The sequence below is a fragment of the Apus apus genome, chromosome 6 (genome assembly GCF_020740795.1).
Source record: "Apus apus isolate bApuApu2 chromosome 6, bApuApu2.pri.cur, whole genome shotgun sequence".
NCBI classification, from domain to species: domain Eukaryota; kingdom Metazoa; phylum Chordata; class Aves; order Apodiformes; family Apodidae; genus Apus; species Apus apus.
Window position 1 is genome coordinate 23,173,570 of NC_067287.1, and position 17,699 is coordinate 23,191,268.

At 49.3% G+C, this 17,699-nt stretch overlaps 1 protein-coding gene across 2 annotated transcripts; it reads left to right on the forward strand.

Moving 5' to 3' along the window:
• The first annotated feature begins 6,436 nt into the window (after positions 1-6,436).
• Positions 6,437-16,922, forward strand: HOXD3 (homeobox D3). 2 transcript variants are annotated; one of them, XM_051623982.1, is made up of 4 exons: positions 6,437-6,497; positions 9,713-9,796; positions 13,262-13,807; positions 14,268-16,922. In XM_051623982.1, exons 3-4 carry the CDS (start codon positions 13,312-13,314, stop codon positions 15,020-15,022), a joined length of 1,251 nt encoding a protein of 416 aa, XP_051479942.1. In that variant the 5' UTR covers positions 6,437-6,497; positions 9,713-9,796; positions 13,262-13,311; the 3' UTR covers positions 15,023-16,922. The 2 variants fall into 2 exon arrangements, with proteins under 2 accessions (XP_051479942.1, XP_051479944.1); XM_051623984.1 differs by having other exon boundaries at positions 14,271-16,922.
• The last annotated feature ends 777 nt before the right edge of the window (positions 16,923-17,699 follow it).

Genomic DNA, 17,699 nt, shown 5'->3' on the forward strand with positions numbered 1-17,699 from the left:
CACATGTATAATGTTTACTTGTCTTGAACGTACTCAACTTTCTCGTCCCTTTTTTTGAATTTCCTTCTTTGTGAATAGATAAAGCGTCCCTGCTCCTTACTGTGTGCCATCCACGGCTAACAGGCTTGATATCTGTTTCCAAAGTCTCCTATGCTCAGCGCTGTTCCTTAAACCATCGATACCTCATTTGAAAATAGAAAGAGGGGAAAAAAACAATACAAACAAACAAACAACAACAAAAAATCCTCCTCCCCCAAAAAAACCGCCAAAACAAATCAACTAAAAAGAAAACGTGAGAGTGAAAAAAAGTAATGTGATTTCTGATATAACTTGATCCTTTGAAAGCTGAATGCATTCTTTGTATCAGATTTTAAATTTCCTTTCTTCCCGAGAGAGAGATTGTGTGAGCTGCTGCTTTGTTTCGGTTGGGGATTATTTTGATTTGTTTGGGTTGGTTTGGGTTTTTGTTGTTGTTGCAGAAAAGCGATTGTTTTTAGGCAAACCACGACACATGACTACAATGTAGGAAATCTCAGAAAGTTGCTTTCAAGGAAAGGGGAAAGGCTTGGATGGGAGCAGAGCTGGTCTAATACCCACGGATTTGTTCCTGGCTTCTGACTTCATCGTGCCAAAGTTTTAGTGCCTGGCAACTGCCAAACCCAGTCAAACCAGCTCCCTCAGCCACTTACACCTCCGCTCAGGCGGTTTTAAAGATCAGCCCTTATCTCCTATACCCTAAGGGCAGCCTGGAAGAAGGAGCATATAATCGAAATTGTAACTAGGTGATCCCTTTATTAAAGAGAAAAAGGAAAAGAAGAAAACGCGGAGCAGACGCTGAAGGGAAGTAGACAGAGCAGGGAGCGAGTTAACGTGCCCATGACCAGGCTGGTTGCTTGCCACAGAGGGCTCACTGCTTTCTGGGCTCTCTCGGAATAACACTGGCCAAAATGGGCTTGAATGAATTCGAAAATAAAAGGCGAGCTTTTCAACAGGGGTGTATCGAGTAGCATTAAGTGTAGCCAGCGGTTAATTTCTGCCCTTTTCTCATCCCCAGAAGTCCACAAAGTGTAAGACTTGGCCTTTTGTTTTAGAGCCTGAAGAAAACTCTTTGTTCTTCCTTAGGGTTAGCACAGTTCTCAGACTTGCACATGGCAATACTTGAATATCTCCACGTCGTGATATTAAAGATGGATATTCCCACATTATTCGCATCATTGTTTCTATGACAAAAAGCACTGAGTTCATACATAGTAAAGACGTCTTTTTTTCTGACGCCTTCACGTTGAGAAGCTGAAAAGGTATTTTGCTGAAGTTCGGCTAAATTGCAGGAACAGGTTCACCCAGAGGACAAATTTTCTATTCGATTAGTTGTATTTCAGCTGGGAAGAGTGACCTCTAAACCCTTAACCTTTTGGACGCAAACTACCCTTTCCTTTCTCTGGCATGGAGAGCAGCTACCAGCAGGGCTTGAGGAGGGAATTCCTGAGACAAGTTTTCAAGTTTTGTTACTCTCGTTTCCTGCAGTACCGACCTTTCGTGTCCATAATTATCCAAATTCCTCCCTTTGCTCTTCATAAGAATCTGGAGAAAGAAAAAAGGAAAAAAACTCAAAAACCAACACAAAAACCCCAATACGAAAAGAACCAAACCAACCGACAACAACAACTGAAAAAAAAAAAAAAAAAAAAAAAAAAGGCATCCCTCTTTGGCTGCTCTTCTTGAAAATCCCACTCCCGGACCCCCGCTGTTTACTTAAAGTCTGTGATAAGTTGGCTGGAAGCAGGGCAAACGTGTTATTCGAGAGAGAGCTACCAGCTTTGGCATCTGTGGTACAGTTCTGGAAAATAATGGCCTTGGATAAGCAAATCCTTGCTTTATGCAACCGAAATGGCTCCTGAAGTTAGAGGACCAAATTCTGCTCCCACATTTCCTTCCCCCGCCCACTGATGTCAAACAGGGATGTAGCTGAGAGCAGAATTTGTCTCATTGTCTTTTGAAATGTTAATATCCCCAGGACGAGTGTTGGGTTCAGCAGACACAGCTCCTACAACCCTGTTTGCAAGTCCCCTTTGAGAGAGGCTGGGGCACTGTAAGTTTACATAGTTGTAATTGCGTTGTAAACTTGCAGAGAACATAGGTGAACTGGAGGCAGAAAGTAAAAAAAAAAAAAAAAAAAAAAGTTTCCAGCTGCCAATGCTCTGAAGGGCCAGGAATGCCTGTAATAACGACCAGAAGTTCCCACGTGGGCCATTATCTCCCGTGGAAAACAAACCTGAAGGTTGTTTTGTTTTGTTTTCCTTTTTTTCCCTCCAATTCTCCTCTAGAGTTATTTTGTGTAGGAAGGGAAGCTGGTTACTTTCGTTTATCATGGGCGAAACATTGTGCGTTGGAGCCTTTGTTAAATTGTCGCATTGTCCAGCAATCCTTTCTTTCATCTCTGTCAAAGTGTGATGCTTTTTATAGACTTTACCAATGTTTTGCTGCCATTGATTAAAGCGTTATTTATACTAATTGTTGCCTGTAGTTTTAATGTAAGCCCTCCATACACATTTGAAATAATAAAAGGTGTAGATTAATAGATTCTGGTTTGTACCTTGAACAGTCCTTACAAGGTGGGTCTCCTGTGAAAATGCTGGTCCCTCCCATCATTACAGGGTTAAAAGATGGGTGACTTTGCATAGCATCCTTCCAAATGTCCCTTTGAACAGGTTTGCTGATTGCCCCAGCCATCATGGTGTGACTCTAGGCCAAGCTGGAGTCTATATTTACATTTAGGCTTGGAGTTAAAAGTCCCTGACATCCATTTGCTACTGCTTTGCATTTAACAAGCCCTCCTAGAATGATTCCTGAATGTATGCATGTATGGTAGAGGCAAGGAGGCACACCTGAAGTCACCTCGATCCCCACAAAGATATAGGGTTTTTTTAGGTGAGTCCTGGAGGGAATAAATTTTAAGAAGGAATGAAAATTTGAAATTTAAATACAGTGAGTAGCTTTCTCTGAGCATTAAGGTTCACTTTTTCAGCTGATACAAATGAAAGATCACAAGAAAACACAAACTTGGGGAGTTTAAACTTTCCCATGCACCTTAGGCGAACACTTTTTTTTTTTTTTTCTCGCCTGGGTAGGCACCTCAGACAATAACGCATACCTCTGGCCAAGAGAAGCCGCTTGCAGTATTTTTGTCACAAGTATTTATCACTGAGGAGTTGTCCTCTCCTGGAGCGTGGTCAAGGCACCAGTCCAAAAAGTCAGTCTTTTGCTGAGCCCGGGAGAGGACCGTGGTGCACAGGACAAGGCATGTGCCCTTACTGCCCGGCGTGCACGGGAGGGGAGGAGGGTGCTTGAGCGTTTCTAAGCACACGCTCGCTAAGTTTAAATATCGAGGCACATTTTGTGATTATACTTTCTCTCTTTCCTGTTTAATGGCTCCTCCTGTTACTCCAGATACATCAATACAGTTCTGTATATTATATCACCACTAGTCGTTAAGGTAAGAATGAAGAGGAAAGGCAGAGTCAATAGCAAACACCCCTCACTGTACAGTACAGTAAATAGGGACCTCTCGGAGCAGCCACACCGCTTCCAACGGCCATGTTTGTTAGCCCTTTCCCCTGATTCTTTTTCCTTTTTTTTTTTTCTTCTTTTTTTTTTCTTCTTCTTTTTTTTTTACCCCCTTCCCCCAAGCCGAGAGACCAAAATAATCTTGCTAGGAACAGTCATAACAGGCAGAATTTCGAAGTGCAAGGAAGATGATAAGAATAGATTTCTACAAGTCCTGACCACGTGATTTGCGAAATAATTAATTCAGCACGTCCCTTAAGAAACACGGAGTCGTCATTAATCTGCCAAGCAAAGGACTCTATCAGACTTGAAAACTGAAGAGATCCCAAGAATATAATATACAAAGGGTGCAGTCCCTCTCTCTGCACACCTAGCTCTTTGGTAGCTGCCGAAAAAGAGACGCCGGGTATGTAAACGTTTTTTACTTTTATTCCTTCTTATTTAAGCCTTAATGAACTCAGCTGTCAAACGCTTGACAAATAGGGCACGCTGCTTCCTGATTTCCAGCTCGGCAGCGGCCGGGAGCCGAACCGGGCGCAAGCGCTGACCTTTGCTTCCCAGGGAGCGGGGGGAAGAGGGCGAGCGCGGAGTGCCGCGGAGCCCCGCGGAGGACGCAGGCTGACCGCCTCCGGGGCGGCGGCGCTGACCATGGCTGCCTGCGCGGGAAAGCGCGGAAGGAACAATGCGGCTGTCAGGGAATCCGCTGCCTGCTCCGAGGGGCAGGGAAAGGCCCTCGGCTCCTTTGCCAGCGGGGTCGTAAATTTTACCGTAAGTCTTGACAGTGGGGCCGGAGCCAGCGCCGAGCGAGCCTCCCCCCACCGCCCGCACAAAGGCCGGCCCCGGTCCCGCTCTCCCGTACGCCCGGCCAGCTCCGGCCCCGACCCCCCTCCACGGCCCCCTCGCCCGCCACGGCCCTGGCCGCCCTCCGCCTCCGCCCGGCCAGGGCTGCGGGAGAGCCCGGGCGCAGCAGCCCAGAAGCGGGCACGCAGCCTTTCAGCCCTCCGATCAATAGCCTGGACTGGGGGGAAATCGGATTTGTATTTTTATACAAAACCGCTGTCTATAAACTCCATAAGACGTGGACCACGAGGCTGCGATTTCTCTGTGAAATCCCGGAATGAGCTGGAAATACATTCTGCAAACAGGATATTCTTTATTATCCCTTGCTGGAGTGATTTCTAAAAACTCCTAGATTGTAGCTTTTTATTACTTCCGTTTCGGTGGCAGGACAGAGACAAAGTTTCCTATGTTATGAATTATACATTCAAACAATAACACATTAATTCAATTATTCAAAGATGACAAATGTTTATGTGCTTTGGTAGTGACTAAGGAACAGATTTGCTACTTCATGAGAACTCCTACATTTTTATCAATGGAGGCTTATATTATTCTGTTGGCCAGGGAAAGAAACCAAACTCCAAGACACGCAGTAAAATGGACCCGAACATAAATCGCTGCCCTTTCATAAGAGCATTTATTCCCGCATATTGCCCAGGCTATTTTATCAGTTTGACAATTGCCGGAGTTGTTGTTATAAATCATCATAAGTAATTCCTGAAAGGGTGCGAGGCTGCTGGGGGGCGGGCTGAGACTGTAAATCTTTCTGTTTTATTGCTCTTTGAACATATGCTCCGATTGAAGAAGTCTTAGATCCTTTACTGGAGACAAATTCACGCAAAGCTGGAGTCCCACCAGCCAAAGGATTAACATTTCCTTAATATTTTTCCAGTCCCCTTCACGATGTCTTAATTCTGGTGGCGGTGGCGAAGGTGCTCCTTTCTTTCAGCTCTCCTCCATTTTCAAGTTACATTTCGCTTTTTTTTTTTTTCATTATTTTTATTTTTTTTTTTTAGCCGTAGCCTCTGAAAAGACACTCGAGGGCTGTGGGGTTTTTTCCGTCTGAACTGCCGTCCAAAAAGGCATTTTCTTCTGAACCTTCTTCGTGCTCTTTTCTTGACCGATACGCAACTTTTCCCTCTCACTTTTTGTGTAGGAAGAGAAAGATCTCTCCATCATCCAAAATGTCTAAACAGAGGCCAGAATTATGTTCTGTTTTGTGTGGATGTACACAAGCATGTAGAACAGGCTGTGCGTGCGGGGGTTGCTGTATGTACACACAGACACACGAGCGCGGGGGGCTCTGCAAAACTACCCAGACGCCGAAATATATGGCTGACGGAAAAGGATATAAAGAACCATTACCTCTTACTTGAGGCGAGCTTTAAGTGCATCATTTCGAAGAAATATAGGATTATAAATCCGAAGTCGTACACAATAATTTACATTGAACTTATGTTTCCATCACTGGACTCCAATCTTTTTATAACTGGTTTGCAAAGTCAGGAAAAGCAATGTAATTTAGATAAATGTTACAATGCACTTAGGGTTAGTATTGTAAGGTAATAAGTTACTGTCACATCCCCATGCTTTGGATGGTAATGAAATCATAGCAGATGTTAGATTAGGTGTGGTGTATTTGTAGCTACAAATATGTTAGAAAAATCAAACAGAGGAGCCAAGATTTTTTTTTTTCCCAGAACTAGAGTTGTTGGGAAGCTTTGTGGACACACATGACGGATACACATCGGTTGTGTTCTATGTCTCATACAGAGAGGGGAGGTAGGCTCAGGGCAGACACACAGACACTCAAATGTCATGAGTTTTTTTTCCCAAAGCTCCTTTAGCTTCCAGACAAAGGTAGTCCCCGCTGCTCCGCATCTTCCTGGCATGGAGAAGGAGAAAACAAAAATTCGCGCACGCCAGTGAGCCCCAGTGCCTTTCCGCCAGGGCACCGCTGCTGCGGAGCTGCACCCGGCGCAGACTCTGGGCTGCAGCCGGTCCCAAATACCTCCTTTCTCCACCGGGAATTTCTGCGTCTTGGGATCATCCCGCGGAATTCACCTTGTCTCCGGCTCCACCGACCCCTCGGGGTGCGTAAGTGCCGGCACCGCCGCTGCCAGGGTGCGGAACGGTGCGGAGCTCTGCGTAAGGAGAGTGGGCTCGGCAGCGCGGCCGGTGCGCGGAACGCGGGGGGCGGCCCGCTGCGCGGTGCCCGGCGGGGCAGCTCCGTTGCGCTGGGGCGCGGGCGGCCGCGGGGAGCGCGCCAAGCCTCGGCCCGCCGGGCTGTTCCTACCATCACGTGAGCCAATATGCCTGTATTTTGAGGCAGTGCCTATATTTCTGATTATAAAGGGGTTTCTCCTGCTCACCCCCAAAATTAATCAATGGCAGCACGATTTAAAACCAAAACAAAGCACGACCCGGCCAGTTGCTGCCTTTGCTTCCAGGAGGCTGAGGCTAAAGGGTTGTGTGTCTATGTTGATTTTTTTTTTTTTTTTTTTTAAGCCAAAGAAATTCCGATTTCCACTCGCTCTATTTTATTGGTAGTTGAGCCTGAACCTCTTTTCGTTCTATCGGGAATTCTGGTGTATGGAAATAACTGTAAAACCGCAAGATCTGGTTTAAGAGAGTATTGCCTGCAGACAAAGGGTGAAGGATATAGTCTAAGAACTACAGGAGCAGATCCTGAAAAGTGAGGAGCACAGGTTTATGAGAAATTGATACACAGGTAAGCAACTGCATGACAAAATAGGACCTTTAACCATTGGGGCTAAGTTACCGCCTTTAGTCAAGCAACTGTCTGGAATTTGTTTGCAATCTCTGCCCATAACGGCTGCAAATGCATGAAGTGGTCTCCACCTCCTTGAACGTTTTAAGCTGCATCTTCATTCTGTTATGCTCTTTAAATAAAAAGTGGCTTCCTTCCCAAAGGCTTAGGGAAGACGTTTATCCCCATCGTATTCCAAACTTTCGGTAGTTTCAGGAAGAGATTTAAAATAAGCAAAGCAAGGCGGGAGAGACAACTTCGCTAGATGCTCCCATTGCCAAAGTAAGATTGAGCATCACGCTAATGCGTTGCCATAGGTAGCCGGGCAGGGGGTCGCCGTGTTGATTTGTAAAGGGTGATTTTAAATAGGCTTATCGGTAATGTAGCCCCTAAATACTGTCTCTTGAATATTCCTGCCAAGTGTTTCCCTGTACCTTTTCCCTCGCTGTGCATTCATGTTCCTCAGTGGCTGTTGTTTTCCTCCCCCAGTTGTTTTAGTGTTGATATTACCAGTATGCTCATGCCTCTGAGTTACACATGTTTTTAAAGCACGGCTTGATATTTATCTACCGAGAAGTTTCTTGCCCTGCGTTTGTGCGGTTTGATCAATAAGGCGGTGGGAAGGTGCCTGGGGGGACCGGTGTCTCTCTGGGCAGACTGGGGAGCTGGAAGCGGCCATAAAGCCATTTGCAGCTCAGCTCCCTCTTAGGCTGTTGCAACTAGCCCTGCTCTCCGAGGAGCGCCTGTTTTCACTGACTTGTGGGCTGCCTGGAGCCAGGGTGAACCGACAGGTTATGTTTATTAGAGAGCCCCTCTTTGTGCTGGCGAACAGGAGCCGATGTAAGACTGCGCCCACCCCGAGTCGCCCAGCGAGCACTTCGCTGGGAGAGAGATGGCCCGCGGGACAGGGAGGCGAGGGGAAGGAGAGAAACTTGGGGTGGGATTTTTTCCCTGCTGTTGCGTGTTGCTCTGCTCGATCACAAGTTAAAGGCAGTGAACATTTTTCTTAGCTGTATGCCTTCAAGCTGCTGGCCTGCCAAGTTAGTCAGCTGAATCCAATTACTGGAAGCAGCATTTCATTTGGCTCGATGGAAGCACTCACTTATAACTTCACCTAAAATTTCAATAATACCTATACTGGGCCCACGCCTGAATAATTCTAAAGACTTCTCTGGCAACTTCTTCTCTGTTGTCAGCTCTGCAAGAGCAGTGCTGGGAGCAGAGGACAGCCCTGGTGTGTCAGGACTTCCCTCTTTTGCAGTGCAAACTTTGGGGGTTACTTTAGTGGCTGTGAAAATCTTGATATTTGGCTAAGCTCTTGCCAAGTAAAGCATGTCCGGAGCAAGAAGGATCTGGTTTGTGAGGCTGAGGAGCTGCTTGAGAAAGGGATGAGAAGTCGATAATTAATTAGGCACAAAATGAAAACTTACCGTGTTAATCAACAGCTGCTAACCATGACTCGCTTTGCAATATTATGATCTCTCTGCTCAGGGGCTAAGGTGCAACCCAACTTACGCTGCCTTCGTACACTCTGTAAAGTGCTGCTTCTAATGAACTCCCTTTTAAAAAAATAAAGCACTTAAAGTTGACGTACACCCACGTGAACGTATTATATAAGATGCTACCGGGACAGGCCCGGGCCAAGAACCTGAGCAAGCGTCATGTGTAATCATGAAGCTCCACTTCCCTAACTCCAGTTTGCCAGCATAAATTAAGGTGATTTGGAGGGGGAATATTGCATCCTACTGGGTTTGGGCAAGGAGAGAGAAGACTTAGTGGAAAGTTCTAAGGTCTGTTGTGTTGTGAGCTATTGGAGGCCCTTCCGTTGGTTGTTCATTAAGTGGTGAGTTATTGCTATACGAGCCAAAGGTCATTTCAAAGGGTTATGGTGGCTAGATATAGTCTTTATAATGACCTAGGCTTCTTTGTGGGGGATTTTCTGGCACTCTTGTCTTCTTAAGGTCCTGACTAGACACGTTACACAGCAAATGCAAAATGCTTATTTCGAGCCGCAAGTATTTGCTGCGTATTTTCAGCAGTGGAGTTTCTTCGCTTATCTTTCTCTCTGTCTTACCCAGGGGGTGGAGGGGAAGGGAGTGCCCACGGAGCGCCCCGCGGACCCTGAATGCGGGCGGCGGGTGCCGTGGCTGTGACCGACTGGGGAGACGGCAGCTCACCCGCAATGGCGCCCGCACCCCCATGCGCTTCCTTTACGCGCCTCGGCCCGGGGAGGCAGGCGCGGCCCCGAGCTCCGCGGCGGCGGCGGGTGCGCGGGGCCCGGCAGAGCCACTGCCGCAGGCCGCGCTGACCGGGTCCGGCCCGCAGCCGGGGTATTTTGCTCCTTTCTTTGCTCTCCGCCTCTCTTAAAGCGTTATTAATAAACGAAGAGAAACATCTGCCCTTTGTCTGGTAAAAGATCTGACGGGGACGGAGAGACACTGAGGGGCTGCGGACGAGAGGTGCATTTATTAACAAAGTCCTAATGAAGAAAGTCCAAAACAAAGCAGTTTCCGCTGAGAGTTCTCACTTCTGTTGCAGGTCCGTGTCCACGGATCATCCAAAGGAACCTGAAGATCCTACCCACACAGTTAAAGTCAAAAATCAAGAAAAAACGTAGGTGTGGTGAGTTATCTAAATTTCCTTTTCTGTCCACGTCTCCCTTCCTCCTGCGCGACAGGCCCTAAGCAGGGAGCGGGGAGCCCTGCTCGGCCCAGCCGAGAGCCGCAGACACTCGAGGCGCCCCGCAGTCCCCAATGCCAAACAAGTAACAGCCCGCAGAAAACCCGGCGGGAAGCAGCCCCTGGTCAGAGGGAGCAGGGCACGGACGGGGAGCCGCCAAGCCCTGGACCCAGTCAGGGGGAACGGGTGGATCCCGGGGCTGCTCCGTAGCTGGTTTAAGAGGCCAGACTGCGGCCGCAGCTCCGTGCCGGAGCCAGAAGCCCCCCGATCCTCTTCTCTGTCCGCGAGGCCCTTCCGCGATCCCCGCTGCTCTCAGGCCCCCGCAAAAGCGAGACTCCGCCGGCTCTGCCACAGCATCGGAGGTGGGTGCCCTCCCGCCCGGGGCAGAGGCTCCCCGCCGCCCAGCTCCCGTGCCCACGACCCAGCCCGGCCGACGGGTCCAGTGGCAGCTCCAGCGCTTTCCTTATATGCGGGGCTGCCCCGGGCCGGCGGCCGGGAAACGTGCCGAGTGGGGGATTCTTTTGCCGGGCTCCCTCCTACGCGCCGGCTGCTTTGCACTTCTAAAAGTGCCGGGGCTTGGGAAGTGTTTTCCTTTTCATTCCTGGCCGGAGCGTTTACTGCCACGGCGCTAGCAGTCATAAATTTTGTTACAAACCGCAATGACAGGTGCATTGATATGCACCCTGAGAGCTCCGGCTGCTTTAATAACCGCTCCGCTGGCCGCTCTCACAGCCTCTTATTTATTCGGTATCATATTAGATATTGATCTCAAGCAGAATTAAGTGTAGTGGAAGTTTTAGTAGAGAACTGCTTTATATGAAAGTGTCGGGAGGAAAGCGGCCGGTGTCAGCGTGGCTGGCCGCTCTCCGCACACACGCGTGGGCTCTCGGCTGCTCCCCAGATAGAGCCATGAGAGGGTCGGTAACCTTCAAAAGCTCTGGAACCAGTGGCGGGACAAAGAGATTCGTTATCGTGTGCAACGCCTAACAGTTCAGATGAGGTTAACCTTTCTGGAAAGCAGGAAGGGAAATCTGAAACACAGACATGGATACTCCGAGGTTTCCTACCCTCTGCCTCCGAGCCCACCTCCCACGGCTCGGCCTCACCATTTGGATGTAACTTCTTCACTTTTTTTTTTTTTTTCTTTCTCTCTGGAGGCTGTTTCTGGCCAAACCACCAAGTGTTGAGCCTCTGCTTTGGTGTTACCTATAAAAACATCACCTCGGGCCTTGCAGTTGTGGAAAATCAAACCCTAGAAAGGTCTCTCTCTCCCTCTTTCTCTCTCTCTTTTTAAGATCTAAAGATGAGCCACCAAACAGTTGAGCATTGTCCATGTGATTTATGGCCCATAGCCTCCTTTTAAGGTTCAAGCAGAGTTCACAAGCAGTTGGTATTTCAGAAAAGAAATAAGGCTTTTAACAGCTTAACAGCAATATTCTTTCTTAAGATTCTGCATATTCTTTTGGGAACTATATTTTACAAGGCACATAAAAGCCTACGCTTTAGGCGGTGTTGTGCTAACAAAAGTCCTCAGTCCAGACCGCTCCCGAAAATGTTATAGATTACAGAAATGGAAAACAAGAGACAGTTATTTTGTACAAAAATACTTTCAAGTCTCGTAAAGATTATCATAGCGTATTAAAACTCATCTGAATCGTCACCATCCATTTCCATAGATATTTTTTACTACAATTTTCCAGGAGAGGAAAATCGCTCTTTTCCCATTTCCATCAGCTTCGCAGATCATCCCAAGCTTTTGTTCAGGGAAGAATAGGGCCCCGGCGGTTTTTGTTAGGGAATAAACCGCCGAGAGTGGCCGCGGATGGCAGCTCGCTGAGGTTATTCTGAGTTATACAGATGCGTCTCACGATGAATTTTAGAGAACAGATCAGCGGTACTTGGCGGTACCAATTGCTGCGGGAGAAAGAGCAGCACTCTGGTGGTATTGCTTAAGTGAAGGCTGGAGAATGGTACTTCTCGGACGCTGTTCAAAAATCTGCAGCTACTCTTCTCTGGTACGCTAATAGGCTTGAACCCTGAAGAAATACAATGAATTAGTGAAATACGTTGAGTTACAGACTTCAGGTGAAGTATGAGCTAATTTATAAAGTTAACAAAAATGTCGGAGAAAACGCCTATCCGACAAGAAAAATAGGAATAGGGAATATTAAAGAGTTGCAACAAAACTGCAGAACAGTTTCTATCTTGCAACAAGCGCAGAGAAGTTTCGGGAGCAGCAAGGGTAAAGGCAACAGCATTCTGTCCCAAAACATCTACCCTAAGTGGACCGTGCGTTTTCAGTCTGAGCAGCCTGATCGGGGCCTGGGGTGGAGTGGGGAGGGGAGCACCGCATGTTTGCAAAACTGGAAAAAGAAGATAACCCCCTAAATATGATCTTTAGTGTTACAGGTTCTTTCTATTGGGAACAAATAACAGGGACTAGAAATGTTGGGTGAGGGAATTTAATTCATCACAGAATTAAAATAGGGGAGCTGACCTGCGACTTCCTTTATAGTGCAAAGCGAAGGGAATGAATGGCGTCGGTTACACTTTAACTCCAGAGGAATCTGGGGGAAAGAAGGAGGCCGAGTTTACAAAGGGGACGGGATTTTTCTGCCTCTGCCCGGCCGCAGCCCCAGCTCAATCCATCATGTCAGCCTTGGGCGGCCGTGCGCACGCGTGGCGGGCGGGCGAGTGGGCGAGTGGGTGCCGGGGGGCTCCCAGCCGAAATAGGTCTGTAGGACTCTGGAGACATCGCCCAGCGCGGCCTCGCCTTACCCACTGAGAGCCCTTGCTTCAATCGCAGGGGCCCATCCATCGAAATTTGTGTGGGAACGGTCCAAAGACAGAACAAAGCAAGAAATCGTACCCTAAGTTGCCTCAAGAAAGTGCCTCTACCAAGTCCCACCAATGTGTCCCTCTTCTCCCCAGCATCACCGCTCTTGGGTGGCTCCTTCCCTGCTGTTTCCTGATCCTTTCCTGGAGCGCCCTGCTCTTTCCTGGTGTGCCTCGGTTTTCCCTGGCTCCTGCCTGGTGACCCTACTCTTTTTCTGGTGTTTCTTGTTCCCTCCGTGGTGACTCTGGCCTTTCTCTGGTATCTTCTCGTCCTTTTATTTCCCCTGTTCCTTGGTGTCCTCTGCTTCTTCTCTGGTGTGGCCTACTCTTTCTTTGATATCCTCTGCTCCTTCTCTCATACATGAGTCCTTCTCTTATGTTCTCTGCTCCTCCCTTGATGTCCCCCAGTTCTTCCCTGGTGTCCCCTGTTCCTGCCCCACTACCCCCAAGCCCATTGGCTCAGCCGAGGCTGGGGGTGATGGGGCATGGGGAGTGCCGGGGCTGGTCCAGCTGCTCCCAACCGGTGTCCCCCACTGAAGGTCTCTTTTGTGTCCCCGCTGTCCCCTTCCTCAGGTGGCTGTGAGTGGCCCGGGCCGACGACGTGAGGCGCGGGACGACGGTCAATGATATTTGAGCGGGGGCCGCGAGCCTCGGCGATCGCAAAGCGGAGGATGCAGAAAGCCGCCTACTACGATAACGCAGGGCTCTTCGGGAGCTACACCTACAGCAAGGCCGACGCCTACCCCTACGGCGCGGCCCACCAGCCCTATGGACAGGCCGGCCTGGACGGCGAGTACCCCGGCTCCGCCTGCTCCGTTCAGGGCTCGGCGCCCGGCCGCGCCCCGGCCCACAAGGGCAGCGAGCTGAGCGGCAGCTGCATGCGGACGTCCGGGGGCGGCCCTGGGGGCAGCCAGCCCCCTGGCATGGGCGAGCAGCAGCCTCCGGCGCTGCCGCCCTCCTCCCCGCCCAACCCTGCTCCCAGCGCGCCCCCTCCGAAAAAAGCCAAGGGGGGGCCCAACTCCTCGGGCTCGGCCACCGCCACCCTCAGCAAGCAGATATTTCCGTGGATGAAGGAGTCCCGGCAGAACTCCAAGCAGAAAAGCACCTGTGCCCCCTCAGGTAGTCCGACACCCTCCACGGCCCATTGTCCTTCCGGGGACCCGGGTTGAGACCCTCGGGATGAACCTCTCGGGATGAGCCCCTCGGCTCTGCGCCTTGTCCTCTATTCCTCTAGCTGCCCCCGCCCCCAACCCCGGCTCGGGGATCTCAGCCCTGCCGGGCGGTACAGGTAGGGCAGACTGGGGGGTCCCGCCCTGTTTACCCCTGCCAGCCCGGAGGCGGCGGGCGCGGCCCCGACGGGTCCCAGCAGCGCCTGGACAGGGGGCCGCAGTGGGACCCTGGAGGGAGGCAGCTGCGGGGGTGTGTGTATGCAGGGCAGGGAGGGGTGGGTGGCCATCCCCGGGCCCCCTGCGCCCCCTTCCCGGGCGCCGGCTGAGGGGGAGGGGGTGGCAGGGCTCCAGCGTACTCTGGAGGGGGGGCTTTCTGGGGGTAACCAATGGCTTTTTGTGCCTCTTCCCAGCAGGAGAGAGCTGCGAGGACAAGAGCCCCCCCGGGCCGGCCTCCAAGAGGGTGCGCACAGCCTACACCAGCGCGCAGCTGGTGGAGCTGGAGAAGGAGTTTCATTTCAACCGCTACCTGTGCCGGCCGCGCCGGGTGGAGATGGCCAACCTGCTCAACCTGACCGAGCGACAGATCAAGATCTGGTTCCAGAACCGCCGGATGAAGTACAAAAAGGACCAGAAAGCCAAAGGCATCATGCACTCCCCCGTCGGACAGTCCCCGGACCGCAGCCCCCCTCTGAGCGGCCCGACTCACGGTGGCTACTCCAGCCAGCTCCCCAGCGTCAACAGCCTCAGCTACGACGCGCCCTCGCCCACCTCCTTCGCCAAGTCCCAGCAGAGCATGTACGGGCTGGCCGCCTACACGGCGCCGCTCAGCAGCTGCCTGCCGCAGCAGAAGCGCTACGCGGGCGCGGAGTACGACCCCCACCCCATGCAGAGCGGTGGCGGCGGCTTCGCCAACCCCAGCCTGCAGGGCAGCCCAGTCTACGTGGGGGGCAACTTCGTGGACTCCATGCCGGCCTCGGGCCCCATGTTCAACCTGGGGCACCTGCAGCACCCCTCCTCCGCCAGCGTGGACTACAGCTGCGCCGCCCAGATCCCCGGCGGCCACCACCACGGACCTTGCGACCCCCACCCCACCTACACGGACCTCTCTTCTCACCACACCTCTCAGGGACGGATGCAGGAGGCGCCTAAGCTCACGCATCTGTAGCGGGGCGGCGGGCGGCGGGGCCCGCTCCCCTCTCGATTACCTCACTTTTCTGACAGGACAGTGTGACTTTGCTCTCGAGTGCCAACAGTGTTAGTGGATTTGTCTCCCCTAGCAGCTCCCTTCTTTCTTCTCAGCCCCGAGTAGGTCCGTGAGCAGGAGCCTTTCTCTTAGAGCTGTGTTAAGCATGACAGTGCAATATACTGCAAACAGAGGGACTGATAAGCTGGTAATGATGTTCTGGAAGGTAAGTCTTAGAGATGCTGTAATGTTAGCAGCGCGTCATGCTGAGGTGTTTTAGACCAGTCGTGAGCGGTGAGAACTCGCCCGCGTGTAAGCTTATTTCAGAGAAGTTAATTTATGAATTCTTCCGTAACGTAAGGATCGCATCGGACTAAATGATACGTATTTATTATTTTAAGCGAGACATTTTTGTATCACTGATTATTTATCCTCGTCTTAATGTATTTATGTGGGTATTTGTAGAGTTTCTTCACCAATACTTCGGGAGAGCGATTCAGGTCTGTGGTGACTTTCATTTCACCTATTTAGTATATTCGGTCTGAGCTAGTTGAGAGAGTAGTCTTGAACAGTTGTAACAGTGGCTGGTGTTTGTAGTTTATGTAAGGATTAATTAAGACAGCAAGTCGTAAGTCATTAATAGAGTAAAACAAACTGTGGCATCACGCTAAGAGCCGTTACAATTAGAAAAAAAAAATCATAGAGAAAATATTTTTAAAGTATTTATTTCTAACCATCTGCCCTAGCTCGAGCGCTCGGGTGGCTTGGCTGGCAGCTGGCTCGGCCGGGTGAAGCCACCTTTAGCTGGAAGCGCTTTGAGGAGGCGATCTCCAAAGCGGGGTGCTTGGCCATCTTGTTTCGGATCAAATCCTGCATACAAAAACCTCGGCGAGGTTAACGTTTATTTATTGACTGGATATCTATCGCACATATTATTATTTCGGTTGACTCTTTTTTTATCTTTCTTTTTCCTTAATTTTAAAATTTTAGTTAATTACACTCTGGCTATCTGAAATAGGAAAGAAATTAGAAGCTTAGAAGGCAGAAAAATTAGAAACCCTCTGATAGAGCTAATTTCATTAGGGTCTCCATAGCAATCCGCGCAGCAGCTGCCGCCTCCTTTGTTATTTCTACTGTTGTCTTTATACTCACCATAAATCAATTTTTAGACATCTTTGGAAGGCCGGGTTTTTCCTCTTGTTTTTCATAAAAATAAACTTTGCAAGAAAGTTGACAATCAGATACGTAGAGCCGAAGGGGAGCCGCTGAGGCGGGGTGCGGGCAGCGGCGGGTGCCGCCGCGCTCCCCCGGCACGGACTGGCCCGTTCCCCCCGCCCGTGGCACAGCGGCACCGCGCCTCTCCCTGCCACCGGTGGGACAGCTGACACGGGGAAGAGTTAAAAAAAAATAGAATTAAAAAAAAAAAAAAAAAGGAGAGGGTTAAAAAGGAGAAAAAAAATATTAAAACCGGATGATGCTCTGAACCCTGGTGTTTCCTCCTCTCTAGCCACACGGTTGTGTTGAATTCCTCGTTGGATTTACAGATACACTTCTTTTGTAAACATTGTCATTAAAGTCTCTTCCTGATGGTACATTTGGCTTCGAGAAGACTATTCTTACCTCTTTATAAAAGTGTCGAGTTAAAGAGTAATCCAAACTTCTGTATTCCCCACCAAACCATCTGACGTGCCACCTCCAGGTTTGACAAACACTGCAGCTCCTACTCCATCCTCTAGTGACAGGACCTGGCATTCCTATTGTGAGAAGTATTTTAACTCCTCCAATTCTGGTCAACACAGACAAATCTTATGTCTTTCTTTTCTTTTTATTTTATTTCTCCTCCCTGCTTTCTTCCTCGCCTTCTGCACTTGTGTTTGGCTGAACAGTAATGATTAAAATATTACTTAGGGTTTTATTTTTCCCTCTGTGCGATTTTAAAATGTTGTGCTGCATTGAGAAGTGTATTTTTTGTTAAATTTCACTTTTACCCAAGCAAATTTGGAATCTGTGTTGTAGATCTGTAAACAAAACAGAACAGAATAAACTACTTTGTTTGGAGACATATTTTAAACCATTTTGAGCCCTAAAATTGTTTGCTATGGAAGTTTTCACACAAATTGTTTCTTAGAAGCTCCATCCAGGAGTAAACAAAACATATAAACAATGCAAAAAATATGGCTAAACACCACTTGTGCATTATACTTCTATAGTGTATTTCTAACATTCTGTAATCAATGTATCCAGGACTGAAATAATCCATGTAGGGTTTTTTGTGTGTTCTGTGAAACAGCAAGACACCACCATGTCTACAGGGATGTCCCTGGAGTAACACAATCTGCTTTTCCCAAGTGCTTCCCACCTCCATGCTCTGTAGGCTGTTCTACAAACAGTGTCTGATCTGACTTACATTATTAGTACTTCATTAAATCTGTTAAGAAAGAAAAGGCCATTTACAGATAGTGTCTCTTCAGATCTGAGGAAGAAGGGGGTTTCAGACAAACCCTGACCACAAACACAGTGTTACTAAGGCTCACTGCCCTGAATTATGTTCATTTTGCAGAAAAATGGGGTTTGCAGACTTGGTTTCCAGTGGGGGAGGAAGGGCATGTGTGAGGGGGAATCTTCTGTAAATAAATTCCCTTTCTTCTCCGTTACTCTG

Excerpts from the sequence above, each read along its gene's own strand:
- HOXD3 (XM_051623982.1), top strand. The coding sequence starts at position 13,312 with ATGATATTTGAGCGGGGGCCGCGAGCCTCGGCGATCGCAAAGCGGAGG. Across the intron at positions 13,808-14,267 it reads AAGCACCTGTGCCCCCTCAG|CAGGAGAGAGCTGCGAGGAC; the intron begins GTAGTCCGACAC and ends GCCTCTTCCCAG.